The 20,882-nt window shown below is 38.6% G+C and overlaps 1 protein-coding gene across 1 annotated transcript in view; it reads left to right on the top strand.

Moving 5' to 3' along the window:
* TMC1 (transmembrane channel like 1) overlaps nt 1-20,882 on the top strand; it is a 74,573-nt gene that overhangs the window by 25,144 nt on the left and 28,547 nt on the right. Inside the window, exons 5-8 of the mRNA XM_019473653.1 lie at nt 7,441-7,531; nt 8,799-8,880; nt 16,347-16,453; nt 17,718-17,816. Of these exons, the coding sequence (XP_019329198.1) occupies nt 7,441-7,531; nt 8,799-8,880; nt 16,347-16,453; nt 17,718-17,816 (379 nt within the window). The remainder of the gene's footprint in view (nt 1-7,440; nt 7,532-8,798; nt 8,881-16,346; nt 16,454-17,717; nt 17,817-20,882) is intronic.

Below are 20,882 nucleotides of genomic sequence, written 5' to 3' on the forward strand. Positions count from 1 at the left end.
GTGCACTCCATCCCACTGTCTATGTCATTGATAAAGATATTAAACAGTACCGGTCCCAATATGGACCAAGTATACGAATTGAGCACAAGAATCCAGAAATGTGCCAACAGTGGTCTCACTTTAAAGCTATACCACAAGCCAGTTAGCAAACTATCAAAACAAGTGAAATGACAATATAATAAAAAAAAGGCAGTCAAATGTCAAATTTAGGCTTTTTAAAGGACTTCCAATTAAATACAGACCATAAAAAGAGCCATGAAAACTTTTTGGTTTTTCTAAGAAAAACAAAGCAGAGCGCGGCAGAGCAGTCTCTTCTTCATCTGCCGGGGACAGAATATAACATGGTGATTTTTCGGTATTTTTTTAGCATCATTTATTTTATTACAGGACTTAGATTACCCATCAAGACAGTTCAGTTGGAAACAGAGTATTTTATAAGTATACAAAACCCAAAGATAGATAAGGTGCATGTGTGGGATGGTGGAAATATCTCAGCTTTGGATATGCTCTTTGTACTCCAATGAATCAGTATTGCATCTCTCTTACTGTGGACGTACTGGCAGTCCTGAAGGCCAACCTGGATGTCCTGGAGGCCAGCTGGGTATTAAATAACACCATAATTTGCCCATTATTGCTGCTGAACTGCTTTTCAAGTGAGCGTGCCTGACAACAGTTGTTTTGCAGTCAGTTTTTAGCCAATCTTTTTAAGACTTGGAGAAGTCCTGGGTGATCAATATTAATACGACATTTCTTTTTAATGAGTTTTTAGATCTTGGAAACTGAAACCTTCCTGAACTGTTACTGAAAGATGTGAGCAATCCATTTGAATCCTATTCATTAGCAACAGCCTCTGAGAGCTGTAATTCATCCTCTCTATGCAACACTGAAGTGCCTGAAGTACCGTACACCTAGCACTTTGGAAGCTGTAACTCCACACCTAGTATTAATAATTAATTCAGGCTTCTCTGGGACAATAATGCCTAGCCCCATGCAACATTTATTAGTTCCTTGTGTCTGTAATTCAATTAATAAGGTTTCTCTGAAGTTTCTTTAAATTCACAGTTAGCTAATGGGGCACACTTTGGCCTATCTTGTGATATAGATAATTTACCTATAACACATGATACCAGTGATTACAAAGCTCAGTTTTGTTGCTCTGTGTTGTTTTTGACACATCCTCATGTTAGTGAAGTTGCATTACTTCCAAGTAGGCATGCATTTATATGTATGTGGTTTTGGTTGTTGTTGTGTTTTCTAAAACAGTTCTATCGTTTTAGGACTACTTTTTATTGCTCGATCATTCTTCCTGTCCTCACAATTGATTTTTAGCACAAAAGAAATGGAGGAAAGGACAAAGTGTGGCAAAAGTCTGCAGGGATGTACAAATAGAGGTCTTTCAGTGAGATAGTTTAGACATCAAGGTAGAAACCTGAATTAAGTAACATATTGGATTATATTTAACAAAAAAACCCCATGTCACAGACATGGAAGGAACATTGCAAGCCTGTTCCCTGACTGAATGGTGCCAAGTCATTGCTGAACTTTTAAAGCCAGGAAGCTTAAGTAGAAGTCAGGGAAAGTTTACCTTAACCTACAAATCACAGAGGTCAGGAGTAATCCAGTGGGACTAACCTGCTGCAGAACTGGTGAGGGAAGAAAAGCTGAGTGGGAGAAGGAAAACATGTTCTGTTTGATGGTTCCAGCATCGTCTGGTAGTTATGGTTTCTGTATTACTTCCTTACACATAACTGCACATATGTTTCTGCCTCATTACCCATAGGCCCTCTTTCAAGCTCTGCTTCTGCACTGAACTTGCTTTTCAGGTATTTCATTAAAACTCTGATGGGAATTTTTCATAGAATCAAGTTGTTATTGAGATTCATATTTAACTACCAATGAAATAAGATCTTTAAGTCATGCAAAGATTCATGGATGCAGCTAACAGATAGGCTGCTGTGAGGCACTTAATAACACCTCTGTATATGTGCATGTGGTAGAGCTCCCTTGTAAGATTTAGTCCCTCTAAATGAGTGGTATGAAAATGCTATTTAGAATGTTATTGGTAAAATCCACCACACACCAAAAGGTAAGACATGCTTATAGAACATCAAACGTAACTTGGTTTCATTTATTCCAAGAGTGGAAGAAGATTTTCACTCTTTTCTTTCATAAAAAAAATTCTTCTTTTAAAAAATAATTTCATTTCTTTCAGCTGCATAATAATTATAGAATCATAGAAGCATTTAGGTTGGAAAGTACTCTTAAGATCATTGAGTCCAACCATTAACCTAAGACTACCAAGTCCACCACTAAACCATGTCCCTGTGCACCACATCTACATGGTTTTTAAATACCCTCAGGGATGGTCACTCAACCACTTCCCTGAGCAGCCTGTTCCACGGTTTGACAATCCTTTCAGTGAAGAAATTTTTCCTAATATCCAATCTAAACCTCCCCTGGCGCAACTTGAGGCTGTTTCCTCTCGTCCTATCGCTAGTTACTTGGGAAAAGAGACCAACACCTACCTCTCTACAACCTCCTTTCAGGTAGTTGTAGAGCATGATGAGGTCTCCCCTCAGCCTCCTTTCCTCCAGGCTAAACAACCCCAGTTCCCTCAGCCGCTCCTCATAAGAGTTGTGCTGTAGATCCTTCAACAGCTTCATTGCTGTTTTTTGCATGCACGCCAGCACCTCAACGTCCTTCTTGTAGTGGGGGGCCCAAAACGGAACACAGTATTCGAGGTGCGGCCTCACCAGTGCCGAGTACAGGGGCACGATCACTTCCCTACTCCTGCTGGCCACACTATTTCTGATACAGGCCAGGATGCCATTGGCCTTCTTGGCCGCCTGGGCACACTGCTGGCTCATGTTCAGCCGGCTGTCAACCAACACCCCCAGGTCCTTCTCTGCTGGGCAGCTTTCCAGCCACTCTTCCCCAAGCCTGTGGCATTGCCTGGGGTTGTTGTGACCCAAGTGCAGGACCCAGCACTTGGCCTTGTTGAACCTCATACAGTTGGCCTTGGCCCATCAGTCCAGCCTGTCCAGATCCCTCTGCAGAGCCTTCCTACCCTCGAGCAGATCAACACTCCCGCCCATCTTGGTGTCATCTGCAAACTTACTGAGGGTGCACTCGATCCCCTCATCCAGATCATCGATAAAGATATTGAACAAGACCGGCCCCAGTACTGAGCCCTGGGGAACACCACTTGTGACTGGTCACCAACTGGATTTAACTCCATTCACCACAACTCTTTGGGCCATATAGCAGGTGCTACTTTTTTATTAACTATGTGACAATTATTAACTATGCGATGATTTTGGCTATAACTGCACAAGAATGGGAAATATTAATAGCTACAGTTTTTAGTGCATTTGAAACATCTTCTTGTCATGGTCAGTGTGGTATATGCATTAATGCCAAATGTCCTATTAATTCCAAAAATCACAGTGTGTTGTAACTGGACTAGAATGCAAACACAGTGTAAATGGAAAACTAAAATAATACTGTGAGTCCACCATTTGGACTTAGTTGATTTTTTTCAAGATTTGTACAACAAATTTATAAATACAGGAAAGCAATGTATAAAAAAACCAAAAGGAGTTGCTTCATACTTCTTTCATGAAACATGAAATTCACATGTTCACATACGGTGCATGCATGGATCTGACTGGTTTTTTCTTGCATGTGTAACTCAGTTGACTGCATGTATGTAATCACCCAATAAGAAGCTTAACCGGTATCAGGTTATTGTCTGGTTTGTTTGTGCTGCAGTGACGAACTTAGTCCAATGCAGGCCAATGGAGTGAAAATCTGAGAAAAACAGATTATAAAGCGATAACATTTAGGGGCAGTTTATAACAGTTCTGTAACCAGCACACACTGGAGTGGGGCAGTGTTGGGGAAGATGGGATGCAGGGAGAAAGGTTTTACTTTTGCACTGGCAAAGTAAAACCCGGGGAAGCATCCAAGAGAGTCAGCAGCATTAAACCTGGAGATCCAGATCACCACCTTCAAAAAGCAATGTTTGGATTGCTTGATGGAGAGTCCAGGAGGCAGAGAGGGGTAAGAAATACTACTTTTTGTAGAAAACCTTGTAAAAAGACATTTCAAAAAAGTGAACAGAAGGCTTGGATTAAGAGTCTAAAATAAATCTTTTTATGACTTTGTCGTGGTTTAACCCCAGCTGGCAACTAAGCACCACACAGCTGCTCACTTACTCCCCCCCAGTGGGATGGGGGAGAGAATGAGAAGGGTAAAAGTGAGAAAACTTGTGGGTTGAGATAAAGACAGTTTAATAGGCAAAGCAAAAGCCGTGCACTCAAGTGAAGCAAAACAAGGAATTCATTCACTATTTCCCATCGGCAGGCAGGTGCTCAGCCATCTCCAGGAAAGCAGGGCTCCATCACGTGTAAAGGTTACTTGGGAAGACAAACGCCATCACCCCAAACATCCCCCCCAAACCTTCTTCTTCCCCCAGATTTATAAACTGAGCATGATGTCATACGGTACGGAATATCCTTTTGGTCAGTTGGGGTCAGCTGTCCCAGCTGTGTCCCCTCCAAACTTCTTGTGCACCCCCAGCCTACTCGCTGGTGGGGGTGGTGTAAGAAGCAGAAAAGGCCTTGACTCTATGTCAGCACTGCTCAGCAACAACTAAAACATCAGTGTGTTATCAACATTATTCTCATACTAAATCCAAAATACAGCACTGTACCAGCTACTGTGAAGAAAATTAACTCAATCCCGGCTGAAACCAGGACAGACTTTCATTGTGGAAAGTACTTTCTTGTTTTGGCTTAGCTTAATTTTATAGCAGAACATGTTTGTGGTGAACTTTTGTGTTCAGCTACAGATGCAAAATGTGTTCATATCTGCTATGGAGGATTTTTTATGTGTTAATGGTTATTTTCATATTATCCCCTTAAATTTCTAACTTACTGCTTCACTGTAAAAAAAAAAACCAAACAACCTACAATTTGGAATCTTCATGTTCTGCAGCCTAACTGCACGTAATTAGTAAGTGAAAGCACAGGTTTTCTACAGGTTTTGATTTCAGTAATTTTTCATGAACAAGCTCCAATGCTTGAATTACCTAGTGATAGACGTCATGATAGAAGGTTTCCTGCTTAAGTCCAGAATATGATATGCTGACCTTGGGAGATTGGTACATGTCCAGTTTATTGGTTCTGGCTGCTTTTATGGTACTGGTCCAACACTGACAGCTGAGTTTATGAGGAAGCTGCCATCTGCTGTTAGGACTGCCTTATATCTCCTGGCAGTGCAACAAGATTTTAAATCCCCAGGACATGGATTTAAAAGGGACTCTCAGACACTGGTTTCCTGAAGCTGAAAGAATCTGTTTTCTCTGACTTATTTGAAAGGACTGAAATTTAAGAGTAAAATTTTTTGAGAATCAAAATGAAAGAATGAGATGTGAGCACTGAGCCTGAAAATCTCTGAAGGACTCTAAGTGGCTTGGAAAATAAAGAAGGCTCAGTCAGTGTCAAAGTTAGCTGAAATACATAAAGATCAGACTCCAAAATCCAGAATAGAAATGTGATCCAGACGCACAGAATTGAGAATAAGGGATCTAGAGCCTTAAAAATACACTGACTCGATCTCCGAGGAACACTTTGAAGTGGTGAATAGGTGGGATGTGTGGCTGGGGTGGTGGCTGGGTATTTTATCTTTTTTATCTGAATCTGTGCATGCCTTGTGCCACAGGGAAAATAAAAAAAAAAGAGTGATTGTATTGGGATTCATGTCATTGTGTGTAACTTCTTGCTTCTGCCTACCTGTGTCTTTGAAGGAGAAAATAGGATCTCAGATGGTGGGAAAAAGCATGCTGAACTCCTGGGGAGGTCAGATGAACTGGCACTGGTCCTGATGCCTCACCAGCTGGGTTTAGGTGTGAGCACTCAGAAAGTGAGAGTGCTCAGAGGGCTCTCAAAGAGGGAAAGCTCTCAGAGAGGGAAAGCTAAATTTAGTATCTCAATTTTGCACCGTCTTGGGAAGCATAGAAACAAAAGGCTGTTCAGAGCCTTAGTACTGCAAGCTAAAGAGACTGGTGCAGTGGGTGTCTAGTGGGGTAAGGTTTTCATAGGTTTTCAAATTATCATGAAGATCACCCTAAGCATTTGCAGTTACTAAAAATACACAATATTTTTAAAGATGTTGAGATTTTTAACCATGAGTTAAGAGAAATTATGACATAAGTAATAGCCTTTTTCACACTTAATTTTAATTCTCCTTTATCACAGCTACACCACTATTCTGCCAATGTCATTGTCAGATTTTGCAGTTTAACACAATCTTTTTGCTTGCTTACATAAAATATGTGAGCAGAAGTTATAAACATGATAATTAATTTTACTCAGTGAAATTATCTGTTGTGATTCTGGAGAGACTTGCTTAACATTTTCCCAATAGTGTACCTTTTCCCAAGTGCTTAGTGCTTAACCTCTTGCATCACAATTAACATTTTCCCAATAGTGTACCTTTTCCCAAGTGCTTAGTGTAATACCTAATATAATATAAAATGCTTTGCAATCACCTAGTGTGATGACAAAATAGTTATACAGTCTTGTGCATACACTGACAGCTAAGAATTCTTACTCTATTTTCCAGTGTTTTAGATCAGGACATTTAGCCTTTAGGGCACATTTTTTCAATAGAGACACACATGAAAGTCATAAATGAAAGTTAGATGAAATGGAGGAAATAGTAGTATACTCTTGATCTCATCTGTTTATTGTTTTAATCCATGGACTTTATGCCTTTTTAAAACAATTTAAAAATCTTTTTTTCATATTTGTATCACCAGGGTATTATTTAACTTCCATATCTTTATAAGCAAAATTTTAGACTTTGGGGACCACTGAAGTTACACTTCTAAGAAATGATTCCGAGAATGGTACAGGTAGAGATGATATACACAGAAATTCTGAAGAGTTGAATTAAATCTAGTCTTGAGAAAGGTAGACACAGGGGAACCAAGGTTCTAGTGTATACATATCTCCAAAATAAAAAATGATAATAAATTTCCCTTAGGTAGCTGGACAACAATTTATATTAGGTGGAACCAGGAGGAATAACAGTTTGTGAGCGGCACAAACAGGCAGCAGCTGAACTGCAAAAGAAAGTCACTGCGACTGAAAATATTTTATAACATTAACTGGATGTAGGCAGATCTCAGAGCTCCAAATGAATTTGGATTAGAGCAGATGACTGAAGTTGCTTGTTCTGTTTGTACTACATATGATTAGTCTTCTGTGAAATTCAAAATCTCAGAGCTTTTCTTTCTAAACATTACTACGAGAACAAGATTGTACAAAACTCTATGAGGAGTTAGAAGACATAAAAAATTACATTGCTATGGTAGAGATAATATCAAATTTACCATAGCATCATCTATATCTCTCTTTTGCCCTCATTTTCCAGGGAAGCCCAGCTTTTTGTTGAAAAGTTTGAAGGTGCTCTTGGAAAAGGAAAAGGAAAAAAATTCTATGCATACAAAGTGATGATGACCAAGGTAAATTTATTATTTCACTAACTTCACGTAATGCAAATGGGGAGCCTTTTGCAGATTATTGCCAAATATACCCATCTTGCAAAACAGGGTTCTTTGTCTTTCTTTGCATTTTAACACTTAGTTCCACTGCTGTCACATGAAAAGTTTTCTAACGCAAGTTCACAGTTTGATTGAGACTTGTCATCAAAACAAAAAACAACTGTTTTGCAAGAGTTTGCAAAAGTTTAATATCTTGTGAAAGTTAATTTCTCTTGGTGTAGATTGGGTTTTTCTGTGGACTGAATCCAAAGCTCAGTCTTTCCCTTGAGACAGCCCTCTGTAAAGGATCAAAAAGTGTCTTTTTGCCCCACAGCAAAAATACTGTAGGCATCTCCACTAAGCCAAGGCTCTAGGGACACATATATCCTAGGAAGCAATATGGCTCTGTAGGATTGTGACTGAAAGGCTGAACAGTGATTGCTGAGGACCCAGCGTCCACACAATAGGTGTTCTGGTAGGTCTTTTTTGGGCTAAGTCCTGTGTGGTCCCGAAGACTAAATACCCAGTAGCAGTGGATGTGGATTAGCATGCTCCTCAAGTACACTCCTCAAGTACACCTTTTGACTTCATTTTATGCTCTGACACTGCTTTACAGTGCAAATGTAAGAGTGGAAAATTGGGATGGTTTGGGAGATTCACTTCAAAAGCACACTCTTGCCCCAAAATAAAATGCTGATGCAGAATGATACTAAGAATATTTGGCAGGGCTACTTGCTATGACCAGGTTTACCCTTAGTTAGACTGAATTTTCTGCAAGCAGTTGTGTAGTCACATCTCATAATCATTAATGTTCACAAAAATAATTAGGCTTTCAAACTCAGCTGGCACAGGAAGCTCAATTACAGAAGTTATATTTATCCAATAGACAAACTACTGGGTAGAGTAATTGTAATTAAATGACACAGCTTGAGCTGCAGATCTGAATTTTGAATAGCAAAGGAAATAACAAATTCAATTCTCAGAAGCAATTTAAAAAAAATGAATGGCATGAAAGGAAGGGATTATTTAATCATTCTTCTTGTGGAAGAAATAGGGACTTCACACAAAGCCAGTAGGAGACATATTCAGAACAAACAAAAGGAGGTGGTTCTTTGTAAGCTAGTGCTTCTATTGCAGTGGGCTCTGCCAAAGGATACTGTGGATCATTAAGGGGTTACGTTAGCTCAAGGGAAATTGAACACCTGGGCACTGAGGTGATGGTGTCTTTTTAATCTGTGACTCTTTTCAGAAATGGATGAAATTTCAAAGAGATTTTGAGAATTTTAAGACAGCCTGCATACCTTGGGAAATCAAAATTAAGGAGATTGAAAGTAAGTACTTATGGAAGGTAATAAAGAATAATATCTAGTATCATATTCCTGATGCATGCCAAAATGGTAAATTACTTTTTGATACTTTAGAAATATATGTCTGTATTCGATGTGTAGTATAAAATCAATGAGTATTTATTTTTCATTAATATTTATTGAGCTTGATATTATAGCTAGTTGAAAATTTCCTTGTGACAGTGTTAGTCACCTTACAGATAAAAATCCCCAATACACAGGTAACAGTTCAGGAGCCAGTGTTGAAGTTAATCATAGAAAAGTGGAATTGGGATTCAGCTATTGCCTACCTTCATTTTATTTTGTCTGTATTTATACTATAATTATTTCTGTGATGTTTTTTCATCATCTTGAGTCTTATGTAAGAGGTATTTTGGTGTTATTTTTTACATTTTCAACCATATTAAACAACACAGAGAAAACAATAGTGGTCTTGGATGTCTCTGTATTATTTAGGCAAAATATAAACAAAACAGTGTAGTTAGTACTACAGGTATGTTTGAGAGTAGGTTTTTGGCACAAGTCAGTTTTGTATTTCAGTTCCAGTGATGAATTTAAACTGCAGCCCTCTCTTTGAAAGAAATTTGGCTTAACTGCATAGGTACCTGAGTGAGGCTCTGCCACTGATGAAATGCAGATGAAAGTGCAATGGAAACTGATTTTAGAGAAGTTGCCTTTGGAAGAAGCTGTGGGTTGCATCAAAAGGCAATAACCAAAACAGTAGAAGAACAGGAAAATGATAAATTGTGAATTTTGTGGAGTTTTGGACTGCAAAATAACCCTTGAGAAGAACTTATGTCCTTAAAAATATTGTCTACAGACTGCTGAACAGATTACCTACTCACTTGAGGTGGAGTTTAGAAAGAAGCTGCTGCATATGTGTAGTTAAAATCAAACTCAACAGCAAGATGCATTTGGTCTCTTACTGGTCTGGACACATAATGGCCATCTTGAGGATTTGTGAGAGCGACGTTTCTGCAAGTTTCTGTAAAGCAGTAGTCCTGGCACAAGCTGTTCTGTTAGTAGTAACTTCCAACAGACACATCTCTTTCCTTGTAAAATCAGAATGCTAAAACAGAACAGGGTCATTTTTCCAGTCCTGCTTTTATATCTATTTATTTTTTCATTTGAAATGAGTAACATTTTTGCTGTCACCTGGAAGGTCCCAAAATCATAGTGGAATGTAACTTTTCATAATCTCACGAGGTAAGATTGTGATGTTTACTCTTTTTCTATTAATTTTTGTTCTGTTCAGTGTATTGCTAAGGCAAGCTGCAATTGCTTTTACTTGCAGAAACAATCTTCTGTCTGAATATTAGTAATTTAAGAAGTACAGTCAAACCACAATTTGGTCCAAAACTCTATAGTCTAGAATAAGGCTTGATTTCAAGGGAACAGCACTGAAATATTGCTGAAGAAAAGAATTTTAAGTCACAATTTATTTGATTCTGGTTAATCCAAACAGTAGCTCTCAACATGTACCTCATATTAGCGAATTTGTAGTAACAAGATCAAGGTCATCTTAAGGATGATGCTGATAAAGTTGCCAAGTCCCAGAAAAAAAAGGAATTTTAGATATTAAAAAAGGAGAAGTGAGGGAAACTGAAATGGAAAAAAGCTAGTCTGTGTATAAGGGAAGAATAGAGATTAAGATACATTTAGTCACAGAGACCAAAAAACTGCTGCTTCAACTTTTTTTAGAAATCTAATTGTCATCTTAATTTATATGTAAGTATATTATATTTATATGTGCTACATTGGTCATATTGTATCAAGTTTAGTAAAAGGGAAAGAGTTGTCCTCTATTTCTTGGTATTTAACAAACTGTTGGTGCTGAGTCAAGGATTACTCTGCATTCTTCAAATTTCAGGTTAGCAGAGTCAGTAAAAGATCATTTGTAAAACCATTTTTTATATCAAGCTCTGATCAAAATCTCCAGATTTGTCAGAGATCAAATACAGAACATACTGGAGGAGCAGCCACCTTTTCAACAGAGTCAGCTTCAAGCTTGTATACATGAACTTCAGGGAATGAAATGTTCTTAACAATTGCTGTCTTCAGACATGCAGTTGTGTTAAAGAAGCAGAAGAAGCAACTCTGCAAGGCGAGGTGTGTTTCCAGATGGCTCCAAACTGAGTAAGGATCTGATTCCCCTTTGACTCCTAGCACCAATGGCTTTGTCTTTTGGGGCTCAGTTCAGCCCCTTGTAAAATGACAGTTACAGTACTGACTTAAACACATGACACCAGACAATGAACAGAATGTGCCTGATACTGCTGATGAAGAATTTGGCAGAAAAATATCTTTGGTTGCTTAAGACTTTAAATAAGACTTGCTAAATGCAGCACATTGAACACCTTAGAGAATCTTGTTGACACAAACACCACCTTGCATGTAAGCACTGGATCCTTCAGTCCACCCAAAACACTGAGCGGTGGTTGAAGAAAATGGTTGAACACTAGGCTTGGACACCAGGATCAGTGTTTAAAAAGATACTGTTGTTGGAGAGTATTGTTTGTGGTGAGTCCTTAGTCATGTCAGTTCCCATGGTCTGCAGTCTCATGTGGCAAAATACGGTTGCATAAAGGAAATCAGAGGGAGCACTGTCTACATGGCAGCTCATTTTTGGAGGAGACAGTACAGTGAAACAAACAGCAAATGACATCAGGTTGTCTCAGGTAAAGTAGGCTGTTTGGACCACTGTTGGAAATCTGATGATGCAAATTGTGCTGGCTCAGTTCTCCACCATGGAGTTGGGTCTGTACAACTGCTTTCCATGTCACTACACAGTTTAGCATTTTTAAACTAATGTTTCTTTTGTGATAATTTTTCCACTAGAAGACATGCATACACACAGGTAAGTATCTGGTGTATTTCATTCACCAGTTAAACACGTTTGAAAATGAAGTGTTCATGGGTAGCTTCTGCTCCTTCCAACAGATGGGATTACAGCTAGATCAGCAGCCTCTTAGCCCAAAGAAACTAGAGGTAAAACTTTTATATAATCCTCCATGATCACTGCTAATACTATGCTATAAGCTATTTTCTTTCCAAAGGCAGGCACTAAGCACAGAAGTGTAAGTATTAACAGGGTATAAGAAGAGGCCATGTCACTAGCACCTAAAAGAGAGGCAAGAATTTATGAAATTTCAAGTTCTGTTTGAAACTTGCGTGGTCCCAGCTAAAAGAAAGAGTAAGCAGCAGGAGCATGAATGGAACAAAAGCCTGATACTTATGTGCAGGCTACTCTGTATGGGAAACCTCTTCGTTTGGCTAAATATCTCTGTGTGGGGGAATAGTTTATGCTCAGCAAACCTTTACAGTTGTTAGCTTCCAACCAGTTAACTTCTCAGCATGTCATCTCTGTGCTCTTACATGAAGATGATTTGCATTTTCTGATCTCAAAGTGAGCTCTTTATAAAAAAATCCCAAGCAAACAAGGCAGTAGCTGTTTACAGTAGAAAATGGGGGAAGTAAATATAATTCTCTAACTGCTGAGAAACACTAATGTTTATTCTTCAGTCCTTCTAAAAAACTGCATCTGAACAACCAAGCACGACTTGTCCAAAAGAAAACAGTTTCAGAGCACTAACAATGTTTAATGCCCTATAAATTAGCATTAGTACAGGACTATCATGATACCTACTTTGAAATCTAGAGGATCAACAAAGCAAAGGAGGTCAAGCCATATGTTAATAGAATGGCAAAGATCTGTCTTCTTTGTGATGCAGTTCAGGAGTTAACGTGTAATAGAGGCTCTCTTTTAGAAAACCTGATGCTTATACTGTGGTGTTGTTGGGAGTTGGTCCATTCTCAAAAGTAGCCAGGGTTGTAGACAGATTGCAAATGAAAAGTGAATTAAGGTCCTGTATAGTGGCAAAAGATCAGTTAGGTACTACTGGGAAAGATTTCTTTGACTTAAAAAGAAGTACTGCACTGGTAAAACAATGTTAGATGACATACAAAGTTTTCTCTCACGCAAACTGAAGAGGATAGGTAGCCGTGCCACCGTGCCACTGCCAACTGATGCAGAAAATTTAATGGGGAAAGCAACGTTGAAACAAACACACTTTATGAGAACAACAAAACTGCTAAATTCACATAAAGTCGATAGAAATAGTGTAGCTTCAGGAAAAAGGAGGTTAAATGAAGAATATGTTGGACTGGGGCAAGTGGCACACGTGCCTGGCAGTGTTACTGAACTGAAAAGTTCCTTGGACCATTACTTATACACTAGAAAGACCTGGGAAGAAAATGCTCCGTGCTGAGCAAACTCTCTGTATCTGGAGTTGTGTTGGTATGTCTGGGAACTCCCAAGGTGTAAGACACAAGTTTTATCATGCTTTTTTTGTTACCATAGTTTCAGCTTGATGGGAAAATTTAAACAGACTTCAAGAAGATACTTTTGATAAACAAAGGACTCCTTTAGGATAGGTCAGACTGACCTAAGGAGGAGACCAGCTAATGCTATAGCTAAATCTAAGTGCTTCTGTCTGCTTTGAAGATACAATTCTGATTTTATTTCAAGGCCACTTGTAGATACCCAAGAACCACCTTGACCACATCAAGTCAGATAATTCAACAGTCACACTACTGTGCCTTAGATGTGCTACAGAAGAGTATATGAAAAATAAATAAATATTATTGACTATCAGTCATTATTAATATTGGCATGAGAAGACACAGCTCTGTTTTAAACTTTTCATACTGTGTCCTAAACTTGCATTAACCACACATTTAAACTTTATACAGGGATCATTTCTGGTGGGCCTATGGACCAGCAGCAGGGGGATGGTTAATGCTTAGATACTAAAATTCTTGAAAGATTTTTCCTTTCTGTCATAGTTATAACCAACAATGTCATTTAATAATAATAAATAAAAGAATAAAAAATAAAGAGAGTAATAAAAAGAAGAAGAGAAAAGGAAAGTACTAACTACATTTAAGCCTGAGCAAGAAAACTCAACTTTAATCTCTGCTTAGTTTCATAATGCTCCCCACTATAACAAATAGGGCCCTTCTTATCACAGCCCTCTTCAGTTGGGTCTGACTATTCCAGGCTGCCAGCTATCTAGAAAGACCAGGTATCAACATGAAGTGCTGGGCTATCTTAGGTAGGTTCCCTGCATCAAGATGAGAGTCCTTTCTAGTGCAGGGAGCCCAGCTTCAGAATAACAGGCATCAAGCTCTGCTGTGCCACATCCTTGTGTCGGAAATAGGTGAATCTGCTGCTGGGGTTTTGATGTTTAAGAGAGATAGAAGTTGATAAATGTATGAAGTACTTATATTTAGATAAGAGATGCTTCTTTTCCTTACAGAATGGACATTCAGTAATATCCATGCAACAGGACTTTATGGGAAACACACATTGCTGTGCTGGGACAGGGCGAGCCTTTTCATTCCACTGCTGAAATTTGTACTATGCATGCCAGTCTGCATGCCAATGCATAGTATTGTGAGGCTGTGGATGCAGGAAAAGATGGCTAAAGCCTGCTTTAAAGTATTACTCTCTCATTCATACCTGGAACATGTTGCACCCCAGAGTGGATTCAACACACTTGAACTGGTAAAACTTGAACTGGTTTTGTGCACAGCTGGTGCAGGCTGTTTGTACCATTTGCCATGTTCCCTATTGCCCCCTGTTTGGACCTGCCCACTGTGGAAATGTAGTTAAGGGCATCTGTAGCTAAATTATCCTTATCTTCAGCTAAACTTTTCACGTATCAGAGGTTGCTGTTCTTGCCTCATTGGTGAAAAAGAATAAAGTCTATGTGCAGTCTGTGCGTTGTGACTTGCAGTAACTATACTGATGCATGTAATTCCAATGCAGTGCCTTAATGCAGATGTTCCAGATGGATGCATGGCAGTGATTTCATCAGGATAAGTGATACAAGAGCTATAACTCAATGCATGAAAAGAAGCCATTCCAAAAAGAATGGGGATATTAGGATTCGAGCAAAAGAATTACATGGCATGGAGAGGTCTACAGTATCAAAAGTGTCTAGAAATCAGAAATCTTCCTAATTTCCCGCACTTCATTTTTTTAAGTCCATAGCATCCCCAAAGGCTGCAGCTGGGTTGTAATTGGGTAATTAGCATACCGCAGCCAGATTGACTAACTCAAGGTCTCTTGCTTTATGCCTCTACCCAGACTTCCCACTATGTAGGCAACTGCTAGGATTGGGTACTTCTTAATGCAAAATTTCAAAATTGTGGTTTCATTCTGAACAGTGAATAAAGCAGATTTTGATAAGCTGAAATTCTTGGCAGAATGGCTTGCTCCTCCCTTTGCACAGCCCTGATACCAGTCGGTCTCTGTTTATACTCTGGGGTTATACCACTTCAAGTGTATTAAATTTTCTACCAATTTTATTGTTATAGTAAAATGTGCATATATATGCTACAAATAGCATGTTAACCATGTTAACCTCGTTTTACAGAATGTAAGAATCTGTTACAAGGCTTGCAAAAGCAGTGTAGAAATACCAATGTAAAGTCCTCTAAACAGAGAGATTTGCTTCTCATTATTTGCCATCAGGGTGCATCAGAATGCTTAACTAGACTGTGTGTGGAAAAACCTGTTGAAAGGCAACTTTCTTTTCCTGTGAATGACTGGTAATGGAACTGAAATCTGGTGTTTTGCTAATTCTGACAGACAGATGAGCACAACTGCCAGCTGTCAGCAGAACTGTGCTGCAGCAAGCTGGGGTTGAATTTGAACTGTTATTTCTGTTTGGCCTGACTTGCAGAGTGTTGGTCAAATCAGGCCCTTAGTGCTCACTGCTTCCCCTGCAGCCTCATCTTCTTCGCACAGGTCTGGGTCAGGGGTCTAGAGTGGATGGAGTCCAAGGTTTCATCTGTGCACCTGGTGATGGGACTGCCTCCTCACCTGGCTGCAGGTGGAACACATATATAGCAAAGTAAGAGAAAGAAAAGGTACAAACACTTGCAGATCTTTTTGTTCTTCCCTGGTGAACAACTCTGGTGAACACTCCAATAACAGCACTTACAAGTGTTTTGTGCCCTTGGAAAGACGATCCCCACTGGCTAATTCTGTGCTGCTTCCTATTAAAACTGGGCTGGTGGGGGCTTAACATGTCAAGAATGCTTAAAATCCAAACCACAAAAAAAAAAAAAAAAAAGAAGAAAAAAAAAAGTGTGATTTGCTTTGAATCCTGCCACTAGAAAATTTAGTATTAGTAAATATCACAGCTCTTACATGACCCTATAAATAATACTTTCATATTTTTTGTTTCTGTTTTCTCTGCCAAGTCAGTGAATGCTAGTATGCAATCTGGAAAAAAGTTATTAGAGTTATGGTAATAAAGAAAATGAAAAGCCTCCCCTGATTTTATTTATTTTGAATAAAATTTGAGCATCTTCTTCTTAAGGTAAAATAACATAAGAGGCCTAACTTATCTGCCCTTTTTTCACATCTCATGTTTTCATAGGTCACTTTGGCTCATCAGTAGCATCTTATTTCATATTCTTGCGCTGGATGTATGGAGTAAACATGATTCTTTTCGGACTGACCTTTGGACTTGTAATGGTGCCTGAGGTGGGAATCTTTCAAATTATCATTGAGAATTATTGCGTGAATTTCTGTCTTTGCAGTAAGATTTCATAGGACTGGACCTTTAAATAAATTTGTAATCTCTTTATGCTCCATTTAAAAGTTTTAAGGTGTACTAAGGCTGTAAAAATATACTTTCTTTGCGGACAGTTGTCTCTACAGAGAGATGTCTTGAAATAGACACAACAGAAAAATGTATAGGGTTGTGTCTTGAAAGTGTTTTCCCATGGCCTGGTATGGTGCTAAACTCTTTTTTTTTATGGAGAACTGAGAGGAACTGAGACTAAGAAGCAGCTACATGGAGTATCTTGACTAAAATGTGCATTGCAATAGAAAGATACATTCAGGCTTCTAAGGCACCATAGATCCTTTTCAGTTGCCTTAATACTCACATACTGATAAGGCGCAACAGGACTGTAAAGTCATGAGAGAAGCCCGTCATGTTTTGCGCTGCGTGCAGCATCACTGTTAATAACGTTGCTCAGAGCAGATGTAATTCAGGCAGAAATCACTTCTGTGAAATGTAATATTCTTCTAGTTCCTTTGAGCCACCATATTGTCTTCCTAAAAAGAGGGCTTATATGGAATTAAAAGTATTGTGCCATCTCCCTGATTTCACTATTCCACATCCTCTTACTTATCTTCTAGTAAGCAGATGGGAAAGAGTCAGGTAGGGATTTCCAACAGCTTCCTAGTACAACATTTCAATAGCATGACCCATCTTCTGTTGAAGCCAAAACAGAGAAAATGCCCAACAGTTTTCAGGGTAAAGCCTGGAAAGGACCCCATGAAGACATATACTGTGGCTGAGCAAGAACCTCGCCAGCAGCAGTGGGGCTCAGAATCCAAAACCTGAATCCCTAACATCTTCCCATACATTTCAATTAAAAACCCAATAAAATCCATAATGCAAGAAAAATTAATCTTCTGGTCTTGTCTGTGTAACAAACACCACTCATTAGAGGAATTTGGATTTCTGTGTTGCCTTTGAATGTAAGAGGCACAGTGACAATCCATTGATACTAGTGGAACATCACTGTAAATTTAGAAAATATCATTAATGCATACTTTAAGCATAGTTTCAATCATTAATGTGAGCAGCAATGAAAAGAATTGGAGAAGTAGGTCATCGTCACTAAGGAGTTTAGGAGCATAAAACAAGTCTTCCTAAAAAATGACAGACCACTGTCCCTTCCCTTTGTTGGTATTGAGCTTTAAAATGTAAATTGCTTTAATTTTTTGGTTCCAGGCTTTGATGGGGAAGCCATATGGCTCTTTACCTAGAAAAACTGTCCCAAGAGCTGAAGAAGCAAGTGCTATGAACTTTGCTACTCTCTGGGATTTTAGTGTAAGTGCATAAACTTGCAATATTGCATATTCACATGACTGATTATTACAGGCTTTTATTTTATTATTTAATATTCAGAGATTTAATATGAAATATTTCAGGAGCAAATGGCAATAGAATTAGTTTACATTTTTTTTCCACAAGTTTTGAGTATAGATGTTTCCTTCAGACAAAACATACAACGAAGCTTAATGTCCACACGCATATTTCAGTATGTGTAGCGATCCAAAGACACATGGGAAAAAGTCTCAAAGCTGGATTCACATCCCTGGGTACTGACTTTCCATTTCTTATGGGTGAATTTGGTTGTCTGTTTTTATATGATTGAGGTTCTGAATTTGAGGATACAGCATGAATTAGACAAAAAGAAAAGAAATTCCAATAATGTGCTCTGTAGGCTTTTCCTAAAACAATGCAATTTTTAGTTGTTCTGTCTTACGGAATATGCAGCTATTTTAGCTGAATTGAGAAGCATGTCTTAATTCTTTACCATTGATGTGATGCCCAGTCTAGCCTGCGGATCTACACCTCCTGTACTGGCAAGCTAATGGTATATTCCTAAATACGTCATACTGCTTTTTGTTCCTGAAAACAACAGTTTTATCTAATTTTGCATGTGGCATGTCTCTGTTGTCAGCCTCTTCACATAAAGATGATACAGCTTTGCATAAAGTCAGCTGATGATAAATTTGGTATCACAATACGTTGCTTAGAAGGCTGTTAGGTTTCTCTATGGTGTGCAATCAATGTTGTCAAAAGGTACTCTTCAACTGTGAAAGGGTGCAACCATCTAGTTAAGGTTTTCCTTCAGATTAATGGAAGCAGCATCCATTGAACTAACTGTGATTTCTCCCTCATTCTGCTGTGCTCTTTTTGTTCTGTGAGAAGTACTAAGACTTTTAAAGATTATGCGTATACCTATCCTTTAGCACTTGAGGTTTTTTAGCAGCAGCAAGCATGAATATGGTATTAGAAGCAGATGCATTTCTTGGAAAAATAAACTCAGGCGCAGGTTTCTCCAGTTTACAGCTCAGCCTCTCCAGCTGTCTGCAGAATGACTCATCTAAAGGTGGCCTCTCCGTGTAGGTTTGACCCACGTGAGGTCCTGTTCCACCTGTACCAGTGGGGAGAACTGTGCAGGCTGTGGAGCTCTACACAGGCAATCCCAGGAGGGGCACAGGCAGATTTTCATACCTGTCCCCTTTCCAACAGAAGGCCAGCTCTGATCTCTCCTGAAAAAACATAAAAAGGGTATGGTGTCTGCTGCTTATTGATATTGCCATGTTTTAGTACGGTTAAGGTGTGGAGAGGTCCCTAATCTTGTGACATGCAGGTCTGAAACAGGATCCCTTGGTTTGTGGCTCAATACCTTCATGTGGAGACTCAGATGATGCCAGATTTTGGTCCTTTATTTAGCTTCCTTGGCTCTATTTTCAATCTTCAGCTATCAGTGGAGGAAGAATCAGGTTGTAAGGTGACAGAACATTGGAAAAAACTTGACTGGATATACACATTTTCGCATTTACAAGTAAATCTTTCAGGCTTATTAACTGTAGACAACCAAATTTAAATAAAATAATATAATAATAGGTAGAAATTACAATGCTTGTCTGTCTTTTGACTATAAAGGTATGTAAAGTGAACAGATTACTTCTGCTTTATTTTGCCACATAAATTGATGGACCCTCCTTAGATACAAAAAGAGAGAAAGGTCTTTCTAAAAAGCCATGTATGTAACATTTTGCAATGAGTTATATATTTGAGTGACAGGAAGAATACATCTAGACATGGACCTGGGAAGTTAGATAATGATGACAACATTATATAATGAGAAATTAAAACATCAGATATTGGAGAAAAAGGAGTCAGAGTAACTTGGAGATTTTGTAAAGAGAATAGAGGCTGGGAAAGCTTTATACAGCAAATGGGAACAAAGTTTTTAAAAGAAACGTATTTGAAAAAAGATGAATGAAGACAGATGGTGAAAAGAGAAGGGAAAGTTATAATAACTGTCGGAAACAGGATCTGGCAGCTCTGAAGAAGAAAGTATAGTAAATAACAGAGTAGCAGTTAACACAAGGAGCAAATGCAAAGGTAATAAACATGGAATAGGGCAGTGAAAGAGATGGATCCCCTGAAATACTGAGGGGAAGAAAGAATTTTCTCGAGGCACGTCAGTAGGCAATGCAGTAGGCAGTGCAATAGGCAAAGCCCAGGAAACAACGTACTGAATGACACACAGTGGAGGAATTATCTCTGACTTTGCAGAACACGGTGACTTAAAAAGCATTTTCATACTCTGAGGGATCCAAAAGGCACTCCAGAGCCACGTTAGGCTGTATTGAAACCTGGGCTGAGATGGAATTATAAGATGTTTTAATGAGCAAAAAGATACGAAAGACATACTATTGAATTTGAATGTGTCCTGACTGGTGTAGTTTTTTTACTAGTAATTAGTAATAAATGTGTTCTATAACAATATTTCCCTTATCAGAGAAGAACACACATATCTGTTATGTGTAGGCACATCTCTCAAAGCTAGCCTGGCATGAAAAAAAAAGAGATATGTTGATTACCAAATAAAGACATTTTGAATAATATTTCTGTTTATCATATATTAATATTTCATTTTCAGCTTAGAATTGCAAATTAGGTTTTCCAGGTAACACTGTGACTCATTTCATATATAGTAAGAGTTACAATAAATTAAGTGCATGTTTTGCAATAATATATGAGAAAGATGTTATTTATTTTAAGTAAAATGAGCCACTGAAAAGCAGAAGGGAAGTAAATGTCTTTTTTAATTCAGAAAACTGCCAGCTTACTGTATTAGTGTCAAAACAATGCATGGTCTATCCACCAATTACACGGTAAAATATGCTGTATTTGACTTGAAGTCATTACATCCAGCTGGAGATTTGCCACTGCTGTGCATGTGCTGAGCTCTCCTTGTAAAGGCTCTGGACACAGTCTTCTTCTAGAAGGCAAGTTCTTGCTCTAACCTGAGGATTATCAGGAACCTTTAGCTATTTAGATAATTTTAGACACCAGCAATGGCTTACAGTT

This window comes from Aptenodytes forsteri, unplaced genomic scaffold (genome assembly GCF_000699145.1).
Source record: "Aptenodytes forsteri isolate BGI_AS27 unplaced genomic scaffold, ASM69914v1 Scaffold151, whole genome shotgun sequence".
Lineage (NCBI taxonomy): Eukaryota > Metazoa > Chordata > Aves > Sphenisciformes > Spheniscidae > Aptenodytes > Aptenodytes forsteri.